The sequence below is a fragment of the Xenopus laevis genome, chromosome 2S (assembly GCF_017654675.1).
Source record: "Xenopus laevis strain J_2021 chromosome 2S, Xenopus_laevis_v10.1, whole genome shotgun sequence".
Taxonomy (NCBI): Eukaryota; Metazoa; Chordata; class Amphibia; order Anura; family Pipidae; genus Xenopus; species Xenopus laevis.
In genome coordinates this window covers 4,116,616-4,140,650 of record NC_054374.1, presented here as the reverse complement: position 1 = coordinate 4,140,650, position 24,035 = coordinate 4,116,616, and the positions used below count along the sequence as shown (strand labels likewise).

The following is a 24,035-nucleotide window of genomic DNA, read 5'->3' as shown; positions in this document are numbered from 1 at the left end:
TAGTGGGCCCAAAATATTACAATCAAGCAAATGTGCAGAGGGGCATCTGTCACACACAGACACACCGTTTTCCCATAAAAAAGGGTGTTTAATGATCCTGGGATAGATGTATTAGGCCTGCTATATCTGTATCCATAATAATAATAATAATAATAATAATGATAATCCCTGTGTTATAATTAAACAGCAGCCAGCACTGCTTTACAGGGAAGAGATGATTACTTTCTGCTCTTGGCTATTCTTTCCGTGAGTATGTGCTGTAAATGTAAATAAATGTACATGACACATATCTATTTATGCTTTATATTGCCCAACAGCACCCAAGTTACTCACATATACATAATTAAGGAATTTACTTACGTTTCACAGCTAAGAGAGTATTTCCATGGCAACAAGCGACTGATGTCACAACATAGGGGTGGCTTTCCTCCAGCTGCACAATTTTGGGTATCCCAATTCCCTCGTCTCTGCGTCCTAAACGACCCCTCGCTCCCTTTCCCCACGTGAACACTTGGCCCTCTGCAATGTGAATGTAAAAAAGGATTTGCTAATTGTTTTAATGGGAAAGTGGGATTCAAACTGTAGCTGAGCTCTAATTACCCATTAACCACAGCTTGGCTTAAAGGAGAAGGAAAGGCTAAAAGTAAATAAGCTTTATCAGAAAGGTCTGTATAATTACACCAGTAAACCCTCAAAATAATGCTGCTCTGAGTCCCCTGTCAAAAGAAACAGCACATTTCTTTCCTTCTATTGTGTACTCATGGGCTTCTGTATCAGACTAACTGTTTTCAGCTTAAACCTCCAGGGCTTGGGCTTGAGCATGCTCAGTTTGTTCCTCTCCCCTCCCTGCTGTAATCTGAGCCCAGAGCTATGAGTGAGCAGGGAGAGGGCAGGAAGTGATGTCACAACAAGCTAATATGGCAGTTGCTATCCTAAACAAACAGAGAGCTTCTAGAGCTGATTACTCAGGTAAGGTAAAACATTCTGCAGAATAAGTATAGTCTTATAGCTGCACTATTGTGGTTAATCTATTAGAAATAAACTGCTTCAGTAGCTTTCCTTCTCCTTTAAAAGGATGCCAATTGTACAGTAGTGCAGCTGTTGTTATCCCAACATTTTTTAACGAACTGCTTCCCAGTGTCTTCCATCTGCTTCAATGAAAAAACGCCTGCGCCAATGCACTCGCGGCGCTTCGATTTCTGAAGTCGCCCCAAAGAAGAGGTGATCAGTAACCGGGCGACTAAATCTCCCCAAATCTCCAGGTGAGCCCTTACCCTTAGGTATGGAGATCCAAAGTACAGAAAGATCCGTTATCCGGAAAACCCCAGGTCCCGAGCATTCTGGATAACATATACCTGTGCTGGAAGTGACAATGTCCCTGGTCTCTAACATTAAAAGCAATGTTTGCAAGTTATGTATAAAATCATAATTAATTCAGTTTCAACCTAACAGATTTCCCTTTCATTCCTGAGTTAGATATCATCTTAATGTAGTTATAAGTGTAACTACAGATCTCACGACTGTGGGGGGAGACCAGGGAGAGAGGGTCACATGTGCAACCACAGAGGATCATGGGTTACATCTCCGAGAGCATGCACCAGGCCGAGGAGGCCACAGTTTGTGTTTTTGCTGAGGGAACCCTTTTATATAGCTATTAAACTCTGATACACTTTAAACAGAGTTGCCATAAGAAATCTGAAATCATAGTGATCACTAGTGAACATTATAAGTAAAGCTGTAACTGTGATGCTTCCGGACACAAACTATAATATCCCACTGACTTATCTAAGGGAAATGCACCCTTACAAAAACATTTTAATTCCCCTTTTACATTAAAACTTAAAGGGATTCTGTCATGATTTTTATGGTGTTGTTTTTATTTCTAAATGACACTGTTTACACTGCAAATAATTCCCTCTACAATATAAAATGTCATTCCTGAAGCAGCAAGTGTATTTAGTTGTAATATTGGTGTGTAGGTGCATCTCAGCTCATTTTGCCTGGTCATGTGATTTCAGAAAGAGCCAGCACTTTAGGATGGAACTGCTTTCTGGCAGGCTGTTGTTTCTCCTACTCAATGTAACTGAATGTGTCTCAGTGGGACCTGGATTTTACTATTGAGTGCTGTTCTTAGATCTACCAGGCAGCTGTTATCTTGTGTTAGGGAGCTGCTATCTGGTTACCTTCCCATTGTTCTGTTGTTAGGCTGCTGGGGGGGAATGGGAGGGTGTGATATCACTCCAACTTGCAGTACAGCAGTAAAGAGTGACTGAAGTTTATCAGAGCACAAGTTACATGACTGGGGGCAGCTGGGAAATTGACAATATGTCTAGCCCCATGTCAGATTTCAAAATTAAATATAAAAAAAATCTGTTTGCTCTTTTGAGAAATGGATTTCAGTGCAGAATTCTGCTGGAGCAGCACTATTAAAGGAAAACTATACCCCCCAAATAATGTAGGTCTCTATTAAAAGATACTGAGTAAAACAGTTCATGTGTAAAACCCTGCTTCATGTAAATGAACCATTATCATAATAATATACTTTTTTAGTAGTATGTGCCATTGGGTAATGATAAATAGAAAATTACCATTTTAAAAAATAAGGGCCGCCTCCTGAGATCGTAAGATTCACTGTGCACACATACAAACCACATGTAAGGTCACATGAGCCAATTAACAGACAGAGTTCTGCCTTTTGCTTCCTCACTTCTTCCTGTTACAGTTAGTGTTGTAGTATTTCTGGTCAGGTGATCTCTTCCTGTTACAGTTAGAGCTGCAGTATTTCTGGTCAGGTGATCTCTGAGGCAGCACAGATAGAGTCACGAAATGGTGGTTCAAGGCAAGAGATGTAAAAGGGCAATATTTATGTAAATATATATTCCAGTTTGGTAAGATTCTTTAATATGTCATTCAATTTGATATAAACTATCTGTTGCGTAAGTATTCATTTTGGGGGTATAGTTTTCCTTTAACTGTAACAGGAAGAAAAGACACAACTCTGTCTGTTAATTGGCCCATGTGACCTAACAAACAGTACAGTGAATCCTACGATCCCAGGGGGCGGCCCTTATTTTTTAAAATGGCTGTTTTCTATTTATGATTACCCAATGGCACATACTACTAGAAAAGTATATTATTATGAAAATGGTTTATTTACATGAAGCAGGGCTTTACACATGAGCTGTTTTATGCAATATTTTTTTATAGGGACCTACATTGTTTGGGGGGTATAGTTTTCCTTTAACTGATGCATTGAAAAAAATTTTTTTTTCCTATGACAGTATCCCTTTAAGGTGGCGATGCATAAGCCAATAAAAGCTTAAAAATCTGGAGCCAAAAATTATAAATACGTTGATCAGTCAGGTCTGATTTTTCCATCAGGTTCAGGACCGCTTCTGCTTATAGATGCAGCACTTGTACCTAGATAGCAGAAACTATAGGCTAGTCATTGGCAAATGATTGGATCTGCTTGATATTGTCCACCTCAAGGAGCAGATCTTTACAGTATGGCCACCTTTAGAGTCACTCCAACAGATTTGGCTCTCGCACTCCCTATCAAAATTAATGGTAAAGGTACCTGGTGCTCAAAATGTAGAGGTTCGGCCGCTTCACAAGAACAGTTCCATAGAATAAAATCCAACGGCACACAGGATTGATGCAAGCAAGACTGCCGTGCGTGTTTTAATGCGGAGTGCAATGTTTCGGAGGTCACGAAAGCGGGGCGTGATAAGATTACAAATTAAATTTCCTGTTGCACTCACCTGCACCCACTGCGACAGTGTACGCATCCCCGCATGCCGCCATTGTCACCGTTAGACCTTGCAGAGCAGTCACAAGGCAAGGCATGCGGCTGTTTCGGTGCACACTGGTGCCGAGTTGTCCATGTTGGTTACTGCCAAAGGTGTAACACTGACCCAATGCTGAAAAAGAGACACTGATGTTAAAAAATGGCTCATAAAATTCTGCACTCACCTCAAGTCAAATCCCTTCCCCCACACATCTAACAGGTAAATATATATATGTGTGTTTGCATTATTGGCACTGTGTCAACTGGAAGGTAAGTTTTAGTAATGCGACTTACTATCCATGCACAAAGGCCAGTCATTCAAAAGGATTGGCAGTTATAAGCCTATTAAATCTAAATATATAGATTATAAACCTATTGCAAACATACAAATCCATGTCCCCCTCTTACTCCAAACATTTGTGCCTAAAACTGCCCTTTAGTCACACGATTTGCTTCATCTTATTATAGTTTCTCAAACACTTCAGGCTAAGGTTCATCAGTAATCCCGGTTGTATTGTTATGTGTATACACCACATCTATTGTAAAGAGTCGCACAACATGTGATAATAATAAAAACAATATAGAGTCACCACTGCTACAACCCTGCTTCACAGGAAAAAAGACAAAGTAAAGGGATAGCAACACTTTTCCCATAAATCATGAGTGCCTATAATAATTAGGGATGCGCCAAATCCAGGATTCGATTCAGGATTTGGCCTTTTTCAGCTGGGTGCGGATTCACCGAATCCTTCTGTCCGCCTGAACCGAATCCTAATTTGCATATGCAAATTATGGGTGGGGAGGGAAATCACATGACTTTTTGTCACAATAACAAGGAAGTTATTTGAGCTCACTCAGATAACTGATTCCAATACAAACAAAATAACTGCCTTTTGCACAACTTCTGCATGTAGAGAGACATGATGTCTGGTGAGTTTAATAGAGTGAGCTCTAATACATCTTCTAGGCAAAAGGAGCCCCCTATAAGATATATTGGATCTAACTGTCAGTGAATATCTGACACCCAACTGCTGAATGAAGAGAGAATAAAGAGAAACAGATGTTTAGAGAGGGACAGTGAAGATATACTTGATTATTTCAGAAACGTTAAAGAATTTTTAATTGTTTGTTTTAAAAAAATGTTTCTTATTTCAGTATGATGAAGCTTATATTAAATTTTAATTTTCCCGATAGTTCCCCTTTAAGGGCCCTTCCAGAAAAACAGTTGCTAGGCAAGGCATTCTATTTCATATTCTTAAACACAGAAATGTATATGCTAGACAATATAGCGCATATGAAGTTGGCAGGGAAAAAAAGTTGAAAGGAATTATGACAGTTTACTGCAAGGAGAAGATCTAACTGTGATCTCACATTGGTAGCCTGAAAGCAGTTGGCTGTTATGGGATGAAGAGGGCTTCAAGAGGGCAGTAGCAGAAGTCAGTAACATGTGGAGCAATATTCCTCGGTGAAATACAATTGAAACGCTGCCCATATGTCCGGGTCTAAAGCTGGCCATAGATGTTGAGATTTTTAAAAGATCAGATCCTCATCGTGAGACCACGATCTTCTCGGAACGATCGTACAAATTTACCATCAACTAAAAAGACCAATTTACCAGAAAAACAAAGGGGAGCTGCTTGTCCCTGCAAACATAGATACATTGCACTGAGACCCACAAAGATTTTTAGACCTGGCCGATCAATTTCCTGACAGATGTCGGCCGAAAAATCGTAAGATGTACGATCGTTTGAATCCCACTAACCGCACGATAATTTCGAAGGATTGGTCGGACTTCCCTAAAATCGGTCGTTCGGCAAGAAGAATCGTCGCGTCTATGGGGAGCTTAACAAGAAGTTACTGGACCCCAGAGCAAAATCATTTTAGGGTAATTAAATGAAACTGCTTATCAATCAATGCCCCACTGGGACCCTATACTTCCCGTGCTCCCAGCAGTAACAGGGTCTGCTTCTTCCATAGTTATGCCCCTGTCATATTTTTGTACTACTCACCTGTTACAACTGCTGAATGTGAGGTGCCTACGTCTGCACACAGGATGGCTTCTTGATTCAGAGGTGCTGATTGGATGGGAGTGAAGGTATAGGCCTCTTCCACCTGCTCCTCTGAATAAGGCTCACTTGCAGATAAGATGTGATCTAGTCCCAGTTTATTAAATCTAACAAAGCCAAAACATAACAAAGAAATAAAGTTGATTGTAATTCTAGATAGGTTATAGTCACTTCTTAGTAAGTATTATACAAAAACATTACTCATGCATTATGGGATGGCCAGACAAGGATAATTTATTTAGAGCACAAGCAATCCCAGTGAATGTGCCTCTCTCCTCCAGCCCCTTGTGAATATCGGCATCTTCAGAGTCATAGATCTTCCCTGCTTAAGGGCTGTGGGGGCTGATAGAGAACCCCAAAACACAATGTATAACATTTTCTGCCTACCGTATTTACTCGAGTATAAGCCGAGTTTTTCAGCCCCCAAAATATGCTGAAAAACTCTAGCTCGGCTTATACTCGGGTCAAGCGCATAAACGGCCGCCGGCATCTAAGAATAGTCGGCGGCGTCCAAGAATAGTCGGCGGCGTCCAAGAATAGTCGGCGGCGTCCAAGAATAGTCGGCGGCGTCCAAGAATAGTCGCCGGCGTCCAAGAATAGTCGCCGGCGTCCAAGAATAGTCGCCGGCGTCCAAGAATAGTCGGCGGCGTCCAAGAATAGTCGGCGGCGTCCAAGAATAGTCGGCGGCGTCCAAGAATAGTCGGCGGCGTCCAAGAATAGTCGCCGGCGTCCAAGAATAGTCGCCGGCGTCCAAGAATAGTCGCCGGCGTCCAAGAATAGTCGCCGGCGTCCAAGAATAGTCGCCGGCGTCCAAGAATAGTCGCCGGCGTCCAAGAATAGTCGCCGGCGTCCAAGAATAGTCGCCGGCGTCCAAGAATAGACTCCAAGAATATTCACCGGCATCCAAGAATGGTCACCGGCATCCAAAAACGAGACGCCGGCACCTCCAATGGGAGCAGAAACCCTCAATTTTTTGATTGAAACTTACCAGAAACTGCTGCATTTCTCACCCTAGGCTTATACTCGAGTCAATAAGCTTTCCCAGTTTTTGGAGGTAAAATTAGGTACCTCGGCTTATATTCGGGACGGCTTATACTCGAGTATTTACGATACTTCTTTATTAAGCATCATTTTGCTCTGCTCCGGTATATTTTACCTACAGCTCTTTTCTAATGTACCTCTATTTCTAATCTCTCCTGTCCAGTTCGTTGTTGCAGTCCTTCGATTGTCAGTTCCTTGCGCTATACAAACTATACAGAGGATTCATAAACCCTAAACATCAGCAGAGCTGGGGATTATTACTTGTGAATAGAGAATGTAAATTTTCATAAAGGGAGTAGGAATCAATAAAAACTGTAGGATATAGAGAAACTGAAAATTATATATATTAAATAAATAGAAAAAGATGATTTCTTTAAACATTGGTATAACTTGATGTTACTGGGCCCCACAGCCAATGAATTTTAGGGTCCCCATTATATCCAGAGATTGCACTGTTTTACCAATATATATTATAATTGTTCATTAGTTAAGACCTCATGGGGCCCCCTATCCCACCTGGGCCCCCCTGCACGGACGATTTTGGAGCTGTACAAAAATGCAGGCGTCAAATCGGATGCGACAGAAATAAGGTAAGTGAATGCATTGTCGGATGGTGTCGCAATGTTGATCCGCCGCGACACGACTGTCGGATGCAGACGCTGCGTCTGCATCCGACAGTCGTGTAGTGTCGGATCAATGCTGAGACTTCATCAGACATTTCCATTACTTACCTTATTTCTGTTGCATCCGACGTGACGCCTGCACTTTTGCACAGTGCGTCGGATCACGCGGAAATCGTCCATGAAGTCCTACCCAAAAAGCTGCATTTGCATTGAGTAAAGAAGTTTCTGGGCAATAAGATAGCCGTTAATCCAAAAGAAGATAACACATTCCAGAGGTTTTTAAGTCGAGGAATAAGAACAAAGTTGTATGGCAGGTACAAGTACAGGGGGGTCAAAGGCAGCTGACTTGGCATTATTTCGGTATAATTAAAAGAACAATGGAATGTGGTGGAAGACAGAATAGAATCCAAATGTCTGTTCATGTAGGAGTGGGAACATTAGGGCCATGCTTGAGCCAGGAGGAGGGCACAGGGTCTTAGGGGAAAGGATGATAAAATAAATGTCTGTGTCACAGGAGTGAAAAAGCTTTTTGGGCGAATTTTTCATCTACCAAAAAGCTTGTGGGTTAATTCCATGCAATGCAAACCATTAACCCCCCCCCCCAGCTTTCCTGCTATTTGGAACAGTTTCCTTATTCTCTGAGCCTCCCTCCTTAGCTGATAAGTTAATGCTGCTTTTAAGTAGCACAGTTAACATATATATACTTTTCATGAATAATTTATAACTGCTTCCAGTAAATTTAGATATGCACTAATGTAATAAATGCAATGCCTGTTGCTATTTTAATCAGATAAAAAGCTTTAAGAAGATATAAATGCAGTTCAGGCTGTGCTAACTAAAATTAGGGGGCACATTTAATCCTAACACAGGAGGGCCCATACTTTACTAATGCAGGATCTACTTTTAGTGAAGTTGTCTCATTATGATCTACATCCATAACAGCACTGTTAGAATTCTGTTCCATAGAAAATATTACTTAAATATTTATTTATCCGAAAATTGTATATTTGACAAAAAAACGATTTCTTATGTAACCTTAACATAATAAATATCTGAATGAAAAGAATGAAACAGGAGGGTGATTTAGACAAGCTGTTTGTTGACAGTGTCTTGAGATCTACTGATCACCACCTAAGGGTCAGGGCACACAGGCAGATTTGGGGAGATTAGTCGTCCAGCGACAAATCTCCTCTTCTTTGGGCGACTAATCTCCCCAAACTACCTTACCGTCGGCTAAAATGTAAATTGCAGGCAGAATGGCACTCTAAGGGGCAAATTCATCAAGGGTCGAATATCGAGGGTTAATTAACCCTCGATATTCGACTGGGAATTAAAATCCTTCGACTTCGAATATCGAAGTCGAAGGATTTTAGCGCAAATACTGCGATCGAACGATCGAAGGAATAATCCTTCGATCGAACGATTAAATCCTTTGAATCGAACGATTAAATCCTTTGAATCGAACGATTAAATCCTTTGAATCGAACGATTAAATCCTTTGAATCGAACGATTAAATCCTTTGAATCGAACGATTCGAAGGATTTTAATCCAACGATCGAAGGAATATCCTTCGACCAAAAAAATTTAGGAAAGCCTATGGGGACTTTCCCCATAGGCTAACATTGAGTTCGGTAGGTTTTAGATGGCGAACTAGGGGGGGGTCGAAGTTTTTTCTTAAAGAGACAGTACTTCGACTATCGAATGGTTGAATAGTCGAACGATTTTTAGTTTGAATCCTTCGATTTGAAGTCGAAGGTCGAAGTAGCCCATTCGATGGTCGAAGTAGCCCAAAAAACACTTCAAAATTCTACGTCTTTTCCTCGAATCCTTCACTCGAGCTTAGTGAATGGGCCCCCAAGTGATTCGTTTTCCGAAGACGCCCTAAGTTGCCTCACAAGGAAACTTTGGAAAGCTGAAGTGATCCGAGTGCCATCCCATCGGCAGTTTACATTTTAGCCGACGGGAAGGCAGGGGAGGCAGTTCAGGGAGATTAGTCGCCCCGAAAGAAGAGGAGATTTGCGCCGGGCAAGTAATCTCCCTGAATCTGCCTGTGTGCCCTGACCCGAAGGGTCTACTGGTAGATCCCAATCTACCTTTTGAACACCCCTGTTTTTTAGCGTTTATTAACACTGCTGCAAGTAACAAAGCAGATGAATGTATTTATATGTTGAGCGGTGGCACACCATACTGTTATATGGGGGTTCAAGATCAGTGCTTTTATTTTATGTGCTGGAACAAATCATTCCAGGGCAGAAAAACGGTAAAAAATCTAAAGCAATCTGTATTTTAATGAGCAGTAAACATGGTTATTGTTCTATACGAAATACTGATTGCCGGGGCCACCATCAGAAATCATGGAGCCCTGTACTACTTAGCAAGGATCTCAGAGACAATGACGGCCCAGTTATTAGTTCACTCCCGACTTGATAACACAGAGCTATAGATCCTGCCCACTTAGTAGACACCAATAAAGCAAAAACAATTCCTACATTCCACCATCCTCACAAAGCCAACTTGCCACGTCAAACATCATTATGCACCCGAACCATGATCCACCCTAAATCCAGCATTAAAAGCCCTGTCCCTCCTGCGCCCTGACTGCATCTGCATTACTGGAATCATACAGTTTAAGGGACCAGTAACATCAAAAAAATGTTTTTAAAAATTCGTTACTGTACAACGAAAAAAAAAACAAGACAGGAGCTGCTTCAGGCGGATTCTTCACCGGAATCGCAACTGCAGCTAGCCAATCCCTTGCAGGCAGATGTTAAAGCAACTTACATTGAGAGTGTGCCACAGACCTGCATGATCACATTTTTCAGTCATTTTTATTGCTCCCTTGACATAATGTGACCGTGGGAGAAATGCACAAAGTTGGAAGAATTCGGAATATGGACTAGAACTGGTATGAAATCTCTTTTTAATCAATAGATATTCAAATGCCTAATTCATGAATATTAGAACAACCTCTATAAAGCGGTTGTTTTATACCACCCAAAGGTGCAGGTAGGTTAATGACTTTATATCATTCTGAATAACAGAAAAGAGCTTTTATTAATTTTGGAATTTATACATAAGTTGCCGTTCCTTATTTATTCCAAGCCATCAGAAGGCTGGGTCACTTGTCACTAGGGATGCACCAAATCCACTATTTTAGATTCGGTCTAATCCCCAAATCACTTGTGGAAGATTCAGCCGAATACCGAACCGAATCCTAGTTTGCATATGCAAATTAGGGGTGGTAAAGGAAAAAGTGGAAAAAATTTGTTTCCTTCCTTGTTTTGTGACGAAAAGTCACATGAATTCCCACCCTGCCCACAATTTGCATATGCAAATTAGAATTCGGATTCAGTTCGGCCAGGAACAAGGACTTGGCTGAATCCTGCTGAAAAAGGTCAAATCCTGGTTGAATCCCGAACGGAAACCTGGATTCGGTGTATCCCTAGTATAAACAGCAACTTTAGGATGTAACAGGAAAAAACAGCAGCTCATTATACATTTGAAATGAATAAGCCCCTCTCTTAAAGGGGTTGTTCACCTTTAAATTAACCTTTAGTAGGATGTAGAGAGGGATATTCTAAGATAATTTGCAGTTGGTTTTGTTTTTTATTATTTGTGGTTCTTGGGTTATTTAGATCTTTATGCAGCAGCTCTCCAGTTTCCAATTTCATCTGGTTGCTAGGGTCCCATTTACCCTAGCAACCATGCACTGATTTGAATATGAGACTGGAATATGAAAAGGAGAGGCCTGAATAGAAAGACAAGTAATAAAAAGTAGCAATAACAATACATTTGTAATCTTACGGAGCAGGGTCGGACTTGGCCGGAGGGCTCCTGGAAAAGAACCCAGTGGACCTCTGTCTATTATGGGCCTCGTCGGCCCAGATTCACACCCTGAGCCACTTCAGTCGCTGCAAAAACATAGTGCACTTGTTCGCTCCTATTGTGCACACGCGCGGAGGGGGCCCTAAGGAAGCAGCCCTGGTGGGCCCCGGGCCCCCCAGTCCAACCCTGTTACTGAGCATTTGTTTTTAGATGGGGTCAGTGACATCCATGTGCGCTGTAAAGTTTAGTGCCGTGGGGAGGGGTGGGGTCGGCGAAAGAAGGCCGCCTCGGGCGGCATTATAGCAAGAATCGCCCCTGTCAGAAGAAGATGGCAAATTATTCAAAAACTATAAAAACACTGCTACCCCAGTGTAGACTACACCTTTTGCAGCAAGATGGCCGTTTGTAAATCCACTGTAAAGAAAAGAACAGGACTGGATCTGTGTAAAGCAGCTTAATTGATGCTATGATAGCAAATCTGTGTAACAACACCCTATTTACGCCGGCTGATTTGCTTCATATCTCAGGCATTGCAGGAAATGTGTTGTTTAGCCAGAACACCTACAAGGAGTGGCGTTTGCCAAACACCCTTTGTACCCAATGAATTAACAGAGGGAAGTATGTCTGATAGAATCATTCTGACACAAAGTCATTGAATATATTAAAAAGGAAAAATTCCATTCCTCATTCCAAAGCGCATTTTTTAGTTATGAATTATTTAACTTGAATTTTCATTTTTAATTGACAGCAGAATGGGGTGTTCTGACTGCCCTGGAGCAAGATGGAATGCTCACCTGTTACTCCCACAGGCCAAGAGCTGATTGGCAACTGTGAGTATCATGGAGCTGTCGATGCCGCACACGATCTTCTGCGCTTCGTACTCCTGTGGGATGTGGACTTGCTGGGGAGAGTTATGAGAATCCTGACTGCCTAAACCCAGTCTCCCTGCCAAGAGAAACGATGGAAATTGCAGCAATTAGAACATAAATGTATCATTGGATACAATGGGCAAGGCTATATATTAAAGGCGATGTAAACCAAAAATACAACCAGCAGCATAATGAAAGAGATTGTAATTCTAAGCATCTTTCTAAAATACATTCACATTAAAAGAGAAGGAAAGCTACTGAAACAGTTTATTGCCAATACATTAGCCACAATAGTACAAGCTATAACACTATATTTATTCTGTAGAATGCTTTATCATACCTGAGTAATCAGCTCTAGAAGCTCTCACTGTTTGTTTAGGATAGCAGCTGTCATATTAGCTTGATGTGACATCACTTCCTGCCTGAGTCTCTCCCTGCTCACTCATAGCTCTGGGCTCAGATTACAGCAGGGAGGGAGAGAGGAGCAAACTGAGCATGCTCAAGCCCAGGGCAAAGAGGTTTAAGATGAAAACAGTTAGTCTGATACAGAAGCCCATGAGTACACAATAGAAGGAAAGAAATGTGCTGTTTCTTTTGACAAAGGACTCAGAGCAGCATTACTTTGAGGGTTTACTGGTGTATTTATATAGAACTTTCTGATGAAGCTTACATAGTTTTAAACTTTCCTTCTCCTTTAAATGTTTTAAAGCTATTTGTCACTGAAGAGCAGTATCTGCCTGTCACTTTCTGCAATCGTAGTTCTTGAAACAATGGAGCAAAACCAGCTCACCGATGGTTTTTGCCTTCTTCTTCAAAGGTTTCTCAGTTCATACATTGTTGAATAGTCAGAACCAGCAGTGCAGTAGACAGCAAGAGACACAACAGCAAATATTATACAAATACCTTTACAACCATTGTAAATACATAGTAAGTTAGTTTGAAAAAAGTGCAAAAACGTCACTACCATGAACAGGTATGGGATCCGTTATCCGGAAACCCGTTATCCAGAAAGCTCCAAATTACAGAAGGCCGTCTTCCATAGACTCTATTTTATCCAAATAATCCAAATTTTCATAAATGATTTATTTTTTCTTTGTAATAAAAAAACAGTAGCCTGTACTTGATCCCAACTAAGATATAATTAATCCTTATTGGAAAAAGAAGCAGCCTATTGGGTTTATTTAATGTTTAAATAATTTTCTAGTAGACTTAAGCTGGCCATAGATGCTGAGAATTTTAAAAGATCAGATCCTCATCGTGAGACCACGATCTTCTCAGAACGATCGTACGAATTTACCATCAACTAAAAAGACCAATTTGGCAGGAAAACAAAGGGGAGCTGCTTGATTGGCCCTGCAAACATAGATACATTGCACTGGGACCCACAAAGATTTATTTGACCTGGCCAATCAATTTCCTGACAGATGTCGGCCGAAAAGTCGAAAGATGTACGATCGTTCGAATCCCACTAACCGCACAATAATTTCAAAGGATTGGTCGGACTTCACTAAAAATCGGTCGTTCGGCAAGAAGAATCGTAGCGTCTATGGGGAGCTTTAGGGTAAGGGTACACGCTAAGATTCGGGAAAATTTAGTTGCCCATCGACAAACTGCCTCTTTTTCAGACGACTAATCTCCCCGAAAAGCCTTCCCGCCGGCTAGAATCTAAATCGCTGGCAGGATGGCACTCGGAGCACATAGTTTTCTGAAGTTTCCCCGTGAGGCAACTTCGGGCGACTTCTGAAAACAAAGCGTTCCGAGTGCCATCCCGCCGGCGATTTAGATTCTAGCCGGCGGGAAGGCTTTTCGGGGAGATTAGTCGTCCGAAGAAGAGGCAGTTTGTAGCCAGGTGACAATCCAACATCACTTATATATAATAATAATAATAATATTTACGTCACAATAACCATTGTCAAATCATATATATATATATATATATATATATATATATATATATATATATATATATATATATATATATATATATATAGTGAAGCCACTTTGCTGCCACCATCTACACTGAATCACCCAGTATTGCTCTGGGCTTCATGTACGCACCAATAAGCTGTTCATGGGGAAAAACATTAGTTAACAAGACGTGATGTGTGTTCTGCATAATCTGTGTGATAATGACAAGTTTACAGAGAAAGGCAAAGATTTAGGTGCAGAAAGATGAGCACAAGCCTCACCATTGTCCCCGCGGCCCCAGGAAAACACCTCCTTTTCATTGGATACGGCAATGGCATGTGAAGCCCCGCAGGACACGTGAACTATCTCATAGCCCAGGAGAGCCTCCACGATCTTTGGCTGTGGGAAGAGCAAAGAAAGCTTCACTCAAACCAGCGCTAAATCAGAATATACTCACAATATGTCTGACAGCAAGGTCACTGTCTCACCAACGTCAAAACTGACAGCCCAGTGCAAGTCTCTTCCATATAAACAGGAATTATCTAGACTTTTTAAGATAGTGATTTTGTTTTCTTAGAATTATAACAGGATTGAGGAGATAATCATTTTATTTGGGATCAGGAATAAGACACATGAATGGTAATATGATAGAAACTGGAGACTGGCTGGGAGTTTATTATTTAAAGTCAACTCAAACTAATTATTATGGCACATTTGGTGAATATTCCACAGAAAATGACTCTACAGTACATGGGACAGTGTGTTCTCTATGACCAAAACAGCACGGGGGTGTCAGTCTTGACACTGGCTCAGGAACAGCTGAATGTTGCCCGTTTAAGGGTTTGGCCTAAACCTTAGGAGAACGTTTAAAAATTGCACAGTATGTGATGGATATTTTCAGCATTTCTATCCATGATGTTTAAACTGCAGCCCCCGATGTGTTGAACTATAGCCCCCAGCATCAATCAGACAAATCGAAGGTTGCAGGACAGACATTCTTCAATTGTTTCTCAAGTGGAGGGACTCGGTCTTCCTTAATTGCACCAATCTTTACTCATGTTTATTAAGATATTGTTGATTCATTGGCTAGCAATCACAATGTACCAGTCAAGCACTAATGTTCCCAGGGTTGTCCCTGACCTTTGTCGGCATCTGGCCATGACTTAATTAGTGAAAGAGCCTGTAATTACCTCATGTGACTTTGCCCTCAGGGTATTATCACATACTTTCTTGTATTTTTACTCACTTCCTTCAATAACCAATTCCATATTTACGCAATAATCACACCAGGATGCCATACTTAAGTCTAACTAAAGAAGTAGTTAGAAATGATGTTTTTGTGCTTCTGTACCAGCCCAAGGCAACCACAGCCCTTTAGCAGTAAAGATCTGTGTCTCCAAAGATGCCCCAGTAGCTCCCCATCTTCTTTTCTGCTGATTCACTGATTCACATGCTCTGTGCTGCTGTCACTTACTGAGCTTAGGGAGCCACTCACAATATACAGTACACATAGAATAGAAATGTCACAATATAAGGCTGATTAGTAATTAATACACATAATTACTACATGGCAGCACAGAAACCAGCGCAATTAGCATCAGAATTGAATAATCAGCATTCAATCAGCTTATATTACAGCCAGGGAAGCTCATTTTCTGCTGGATAATTAGTGACGAGCCCTAAACTTAGCTTCTCAACAGCCAATCAGAGCCCACTGAGCATGTGAGTGTCACAGACACTTTCCAAGATGGTGACCCTCTGTGACAAGTTTGAAGTCCTGGATCATTGCTGCTATTGACAAGCTCAAACTTTAGCCTCCTGCAATAAGTTCACTATATAAAATATGGCATTTTAACCATATTCATTTTTGGGTTTAGTTGTCCTTTAGGGCTAGGGCACATGCTGCTATTTCGGGAGATTAGACGCGTAGCGACAAATCGCTTCTTCTTCAGACGAATAATCTCCCTGAACTCCCGGCAGTGATTTACATTCTAGCCAGCAGGATGGCAGTCGGATCGCTTTGACTTTCTGAAGTCGCCCAAAGTTTCCTCGTGAGGCAACTTCAGGCGACTTCGGAAAACGAATCGCTCCGAGTGCCATCCTGCTGGCGATTTAGATTCTAGCCAGCAGGAAGGCAGTTCGGGAAGATTAGTCGCCCGAAGAAGCGATTTATCGCTGGGTGACTAATCTCCTGTAATAGCAGCGTGTGCCCTTACCCTTAAAGGCAATTCTCACTGTTTATTATGGAGAGTATGTCAATAATAAATATCAAATACGTTTTAGTTTTATCAGTGCTAGTGTATGTCTGCAGGGGCGTAACTACAGAGGAAGCAGACCCTGCAGCTGCAGGGGGGCCCCAAGAGGTATAGGGGCCCCATGAGTCTTTCATTTATATACAATTTCAATAAATATTGGTAAAACAGGACATTTTGGGGGCCTAAAAAATAATTTGCTGTGGGGTCCAGTGATATGTAGTTACTCCACTGTATGTCTGTGTATGTTTTAGTGTATAATATGTACAATCAATAAAGACTTATAAGCTGACCAAGAAATGGCATGTCATCTAGTTGGACAACCTCTAATGGAAAAATGTGGTTGGTAACTAGTTCTGTGACTTGACAGTGACAGGTAAGGGCATTGCAGAGAAACAGTTTGTGTGTATGTTAGAAGATAATTTGGCTGTAATAGGGAGTGGTTAGTAAGGGGATGTTGCAAAGGTGGGATTAGGTGCAAAGATTTTGAGGCAAGAGTTAAGATTAGAGGGAGAGGGAATTGAGTTGTACAAGTAAAATGTAGCGGAATGAATAATGGTCCAATGCAAATTGTGCACAAAGCCAATAAATGTCTCATATCATTCAGTTCACATAAACCAATATCTGAAATGCTAAGGGAAGTTGTGCGTATATGGAAATATGAAAATTTCAATTTTGTTGTATGATTTAAAACAAAAAATAATGCATCCTGCACATGCTTAATAATAATGTGAATGGCAGATATGAATAAAGGCAAGAGAAGAATTACTGGTTATGTGATCTGTATATGAAGCACTGAGCCTGTAGCATTTATACTAATTCTGTGCACTAAATTTTAGTTGATAATATAGCAATACGCATCCTTTAATATAATCAAGTAATGTCAGATCTTCAGCATATCATTGGCATATACTGAAAATAACCATATTACTTTCATAACACTTAAAGGAACAGTTCAGTGTAAAAATAAAAACTGGGTAAATAGGCTGTGCAAAATAAAACATTTTTCAATGTACCGTATATACGCCGAGGTACCTAAGCCGAGGTACCTAATTTTACCTCCAAAAACTGGGAAAGCTTATTGACTCGAGTATAAGCCTAGGGTGAGAAATGCAGCAGCTTCTGGTAAGTTTCAATCAAAAAATTGAGGGTTTCTGCTCCCATTGGAGGTGCCGGCGTCTCGTTTTTGGATGCCGGCGACCATTCTTGGATGCCGGTGAATATTCTTGGAGACTATTCTTGGACGCCGGCGACTATTCTTAGGCGCGGGCGACTACTCTTAGACGCCGGCGACCGTTTATGCGCTTGACCCGAGTATAAGCCGAGGTAGAGTTTTTCAGCATATTTTGGGGGCTGAAAAACTCGGCTTATACTCGAGTATATACGCTAGTCAGTTAGAAGTACAGTCAGGAAGTAGTGTTCTGGCTATTATGTTAGACATCCAGTCACTCCAGCCTTTATACATTACATTTTTGCCTAATTAACTATATTAGATACATTTTTTATTTTGCACAGCCTATTTATTTACCCAGTTTTTATTTTTATACTGAACAATTCCTTTAAGTGCATTATAACCATCAGTTTTTTTTAATTCATTTTTATAATATTTACAGTAGCATATCTCTACAAGGCCCTAAAAGCTGGTGTCTCTGTGCTACATAACCATGTTAAATACAGTATATAGAAAATCACTCTTACCTGAGTAACATCATTAAAATTGTCATGTCCAAGGCAACCATTGCTCCCACTACCAAATGTCATAATAATACCCCTGTCTGGAAATAGGAAGAAAATCATTATCTGCTGCACATCATTTCTAGAACATTTAATATTGAGAACATCTGAGGCTAATGGCAGGAAGCAGTCACACAACGCCGACAGTCAGAAAGTCAGAAAGTAGTCACACAACATTAACTTCTACAGAAATCAGAAACCAGTCTAACATCAACTGCCAAAGAGAAACAAAGCTTCTCTTCTCTGATGAGCACATTAGGACTTAACAGGGTTACCTTAACACAAGAAAAATATAGTGAAAATGAAAAGAAACTTTAAGCATCTCGCTTAAAGGAACAGTGACATAAAAAAATGAAAGTGCAAACACATTTGCAGGGTAACACTACATGATATTTTCATTACTTTAAAACACTATCATTTTTTGATGTTACTTTTCCTTTAAGTAGGGATGCACCGAATCCACTATTTTGGATTCGGCTGAACCCCCAAATCCCTTCACAAAAGATTCAGCCGAATACTGAACCGAATCCTAATTTGCATATGTGTCTTCTTCCGGTGCTTCGGCAATTTCCGTCTCATTCTCAGTTTAGGTCGAATCCTTCTGAAAAAGGCCGAATCCCGAACCGAATCCTGGATTCGGTGCACCCCTACCATTAAGGCTCACATGTGTTATAGTAAACAATCCTTTTCCTTCCTTCTATCTTCAAAACCCAGTGACCGATGTGCAGCAGAGCATAAAAGCTGGCTTTTAACTATGGATGCATCGAATCCAGGATTCGGTTCGGGATTCGGCCAGGATTTGGCCTTTTTCAGCAGAATCCTTCTGCCCGGCCGAACCTAATCCGAATCCTACTCTGCATATGAAAATTAGGGGCAGGGAAGGAAATCGCGTGACTTTTCTCACAAAACAAGGAAGTAAAATTTTTTCCCCCTACCCAACCTAATTTGCAAATTAGGATTTGGTTCGTTATTCGGCTGAATCTTTGGCAAAGTATTCGGGGGTTTGGCCGAATCCAAAATAGCGGATTCGGTGTATCCCTACTTTTAACTCTACACCAATGAGGTAGGAGGTGAGTGATCAGGGCCGCCATCAGAAATCTCAGGGCCCCATACGAAAACATTTCCTGGGCTGCGCCCACCAAAAGCCCCACCTACAGGTTCACACTAAAAAGAAAATACATTGGTGGCTATGGTTCCCACATGTTAATAAAAAAATATTGGTGGTCAGGGCCTCCCCATTGAAAAAAACATTTGTGGTCAGGACCCCCCATTAAAAAATATTGGTAGCTAGGACCCCACATGGGGAAAAAAATTGGTGGCCAGGGCCCCCCCCCCACATTATAAGAAAATTGGTGGCCAGGGCCCACTTAAACGTCCATGTAAAAAAACTTGCCCCCCTGAAGTTTAAAAAAAATTTGGTGCCCAGGGCCCCACCACACAACAGGGACCACAAAGGGTTACCTTTAGGGGGGCCCTGCCATGTTACACTTACTTCATTAGTGTGGCCCACCTGCTGTAAGTGAGCTGCCAACTACAGAAGCATTGTCTTCCCTTATTGGTCACAGAATTTCAAGTCCTGGTAAAGCTGCATGGTGATTGGATGAGCTGGAGGAGAAGTTCAAACCTCAGCTATCCAATCTCTGAGCAGCTGAGCTGGGACTTAAACTCAGTGACCAATAAGGGGAAGTAATGGACAGAAGATACCTCCCCATGTGCTCCCGCCCTGCCTTCCCGAAGTCAGCAGCTCTCAAGAAAGCAGGGGGCCCGGCTAATCAAGAAAGTGCAGCGTGGCCAGGCCTCTCTTACCCTCGGGCCCCCTACAACTCTATCCCCTTTAACCCCCTGATGGCTGCCCTGTGAGTGATTACAATCCTTCCTTCCCTTCTCCTTTAAAGGAGAATTCAACCCTTTACCAAAAAAAACCCTACCTCCCACCCCTCACAGACCCCCTCCCTCCTCCCCCCCAGCCTAGCTGCCCCCCAACGGGGAAATGCCCCTAACTTTATACTAACCCCTCGGTGCAGATTCAGGGATCACAGTTCATGGCAGCCATCTGGGTCTTCATGTCTTATTCTTGCGATTCTGCAATTTCCGTCGAATTCGACACATGGGGAGTTGCCGCAAACCAGGGAATTGCTCCAACTGCGCATGCGCCAATCTCATTCTCAGATTACCAAAGACCCCGAAGATGGCTGCCGTGAACTGCGATCCCTGAATCTGCACCGAGGGGTAAGTATAAAGTTAGGGGCATTTCCCTGGGGCAGCTAAGCTGGGGGGGTAGGGTTTTTTTTTGGAAAAGGGTTGAATTCTCCTTTAAGATTAAATGCACAGTAATAGAGCAAGTTGGTGTGTACCTGTTAGGCATGCAGTAAATAGGTCTCCACAAGAAACGTGCTTGATCGTAACTCCAGATTGGCCCTCTAAGAAACGAGAGATGAACTGAGGCTGAGCATGGTCAATGGATCCAGGAAGGGAAGAAGATCCAGTTCCAACAGGAGTTGCCTGAAAATAACAGTATGTATTAATGCATGTGACTAATTAAAAAATGTTTTGCAACAGATGCACCTTAAGTTCATAAAGTGAGGGAGAATAACAAGTGCAAATTATCCATCATGTATAGAATAGTTTTGTAACGTTCACTTACATATTCTAAGTGCTTGAAATGAACAGAGATAATAATCCCATTATATAACACTCGGCTAATTACAGATTGATCTTTGCACAACTTGCATAAATGAATTACCTTTGAAATGAAAACGATTGTGTTTTCACATACATTAAAATGATGCATTAATCAGTACGACACACACACAAATCAAGATACAGGCACAGAATGAAGTTATTTTTCTCACCTATGAGGAAGCCTTCAATTGCACGTGGTTGCAAACAGAAAACAAATATTTAGAAGAAATCTGGATGCACACGACAACCAGTTCACTCAAACCAATTAAACAGGAGCAGATAAATGGAATTACAAAAGCTTCTTATAAATTCTTCATTCGTGTACATACATTTTATGCTCCTGCACACAAGTTCCTAACTGGAGCAAATCCTTGCACCTCCTTCACTAAATAAACCCTGAAAACAGACATTTTTACTAAAATCTCTAAATGTCTCATTATTTTAGTAAAAAAAACTTGGACCAAACGCTCATCCACAATTTTACCTTATTTATTAATAAATTAACTCGAAAAACTCGGGTGCAGGAAAAGGCTCGATAGAATCGTGAATACATCCGAACGTTTTTTTTTCCAGATGTGATTTTTTTTTGTATTATCGCCCCAAAAAAACGTGAATTATTTGGATTATTGTATGAAATCCAGTGCAGATCATGATATCTTCCAATTGTAAAAGGGACATCTGCCATTCACTTCTGCATGACCTTGGCAGGTTTGAGATGGAGTACAGGTATGGGATATTATTTTCTATTTCCCTTTAATAATAAAACCATACCATGTACTTCATCCAAACTAAGATATAATGAATCCTTATTGGACGCAAACCCAGCTTCTTGGGTTTATTTAATGTTTATATGATTTTCTAGTAGACCTAGGAAGATCTATCCAGAATGCTCAGGTCCTGAGTATTCTGGATAAAAGCTACCATACCTGTACTTTTTACTTTTAGCAGCCTGGGGAAATAATAAATCTTGAAAAATTCTAGGTTTTTTTTCCACAAAAAGTGGGGTTTCCCTTTTAAAACTCAGACCATAAAAAATCAGTTTTTAGTAAATTACCCCTTAGTGACTACTGCCAGGCTGCAGTTACACTCACTGAGAAATGCTTTTCCAGCAATACTTGCTGGGGATATGCTGTAATCCCAGTCTGTATTATTAGCAATGAGTAACACTAAATACAGGGCTGTGCAATGAACTACTAATGATTTGGGGTGCTATTGCTCTTCCTAGGTGACATCAAAGGATATTAAGTGTCAGTTTGTTTCACTGCCACGTCCATGAAGAGCAGCAGTAGAATTGCTAGTAAAGGTCTTGTTGCCCGCATGTGGGCCTATTTGAGAGAACTCAGCTGCACTTTGCAGAGTTAAAATCCCTGCAGGGATCATGCTGGTCGGTGAAGCCAACTGTGGCGCCTATGTGATAAACTGAACCTTAAAGGAACAGTTCAGGGTAAAAATAACAACTGGGTAAATAGATTCCTGTATCTAATATAGTTACAAAAATGTAATGTATAAAGGCTGGAGTGACTGGATGTGTAACATAATAGCCAGAACTGCTTTTCAGTTCTTTAACTCTGAGTTAGTCAGTGACTATACGGGGGGCCACATGGGACATTTCTGTTCAGTGAGTTTGTTATTGATCCTCAGCATTCAGCTCAGATTCAAAAGCAACAGATATGTCCCATGTGGCCCCCCCTCAGGTCACTGATTGGTTACTGCCTGGTAACCAATCGGTGGAAACCAAGAGTGCTGAAAAGCAGGAAGTAGTGTTCTGGCTATTATGTTACACATCCACTCACTCCAGCCTTTATACATTACATTTTTGCCTAACTAACTATATTAGATACATTTGTTATTTTGTACATACAATATATTTACCCAGTTTTTATCTTTACACTGAACAATTAGTTTAAACTCAATGTATTTTTTCTTCCATTTATTTCCTTCCATTTATACCACTTTTTCTTCCATTTAAAATGACATTCCAAAATGTGTGAGTTATATGTCAATCCTGGTGCAAAAGTTGTGTTTGCTTTGCAAAAGATGCACGAGATGTTTTTGGATGGCAACACGAGCATTCCTTTGTGTCACACAAGGGGATCCCTGTACTTATTGCCTGGTTGTGATTAGGGATGCACCGAATCCACTTTTTTGGATTCGGCTGAACCCCCCAATCCTTCGTGAAAGAGTCCGAATCCGGATCCGAACCCTAATTTGCATATGCAAATTAGGGGCGGGAAGGGGAAAACATTTTTTACTTCCTTGTTCTCTGACAAAAAGTCACGCAATTTCCCTCCCCGCTCCTAATTTGCATATGCAAATTAGGATTCGGATTCGGTTCTGCCGGGTAGAAGGATTCGGCCGAATCCTGCTGAAAAAGGCCGAATCCTGGCCAAATCCCGAACCGAATCCTGGATTCGGTGCATCCCTAGTTGTGATACAGGTAAAGTGCACTGCTGCCTTGCTCCAGAGTGTGCTGTAACTTGTAATATAAATATCAATGTGGGCACAACCTTCTGCAAGTACAGAGGAGCCATGAGTATCCCTAAGTCATCTATACTTTCATTCTTTCCCATAAGGCCAGGGTTATTGTTGAAGTTGCTTAATCTAAAGAAGTACTTCATCTACATTACTGCAAGAAACTTCTGACTCTAACATAGGAATGGGCCTGGGTTTGTGTTTGCACCTACTTACCTCCCACATGATTAGTCGTCCAGATTTGGTGACTCCGGCCTTCTGAGTTCTCCCTGCTGAGACCTGTACAACTTCAGTGTTCAACATGGGGAGGCGTAAAGGGTTTGAAATCCCACTTCCCCAAGTGTATACAGAAGAGAGAGGAGGTGGGATACTTGGCTTTGCTGGAGAATGTCCAATTCGGCCACCTATAACAATTCAGTATATTACAATTTACTGTAACCACTGATCCACTTAACAACATTCTCAGCAATAACATCAATGTAATGTTCAGAAGCCTGTTCTTATTTTTATGCTTTATTTATATATCACTGACATATTCCACAGTGCTGTAAAGAGTTTATATATTCCTCATGTCAATCCCTTCCAGCATTGCACAATGAGAGCCTTAAACTGGCCATACATACAGATATTTGCTTGTTTGGCAAGGTTGCGGATCTGTCCCCAATATGCCACCTTGTAGGTGACATCAGGCTTATCTGATCGTAAGCCCTAGGGCCCAACGATTGGATCACAAGGAGGAGAATATAAAGGGTGGTCGGAATGAGAACCACATCAA

The 24,035-nt window shown here is 41.3% G+C and overlaps 1 protein-coding gene across 1 annotated transcript in view; it reads right to left on the bottom strand.

Annotated features, from left to right (window-relative positions):
- nek8.S (NIMA-related kinase 8 S homeolog) overlaps window positions 1-24,035 on the bottom strand; it is a gene marked incomplete at its 3' end in the record, with an annotated part of 42,554 nt that overhangs the window by 2,724 nt on the left and 15,795 nt on the right. Inside the window, 8 exon segments of the mRNA NM_001096769.1 lie at window positions 361-519; window positions 3,762-3,920; window positions 5,797-5,960; window positions 12,138-12,288; window positions 14,402-14,519; window positions 18,071-18,147; window positions 20,461-20,608; window positions 23,477-23,664. Of these exon segments, the coding sequence (NP_001090238.1) occupies window positions 361-519; window positions 3,762-3,920; window positions 5,797-5,960; window positions 12,138-12,288; window positions 14,402-14,519; window positions 18,071-18,147; window positions 20,461-20,608; window positions 23,477-23,664 (1,164 nt within the window).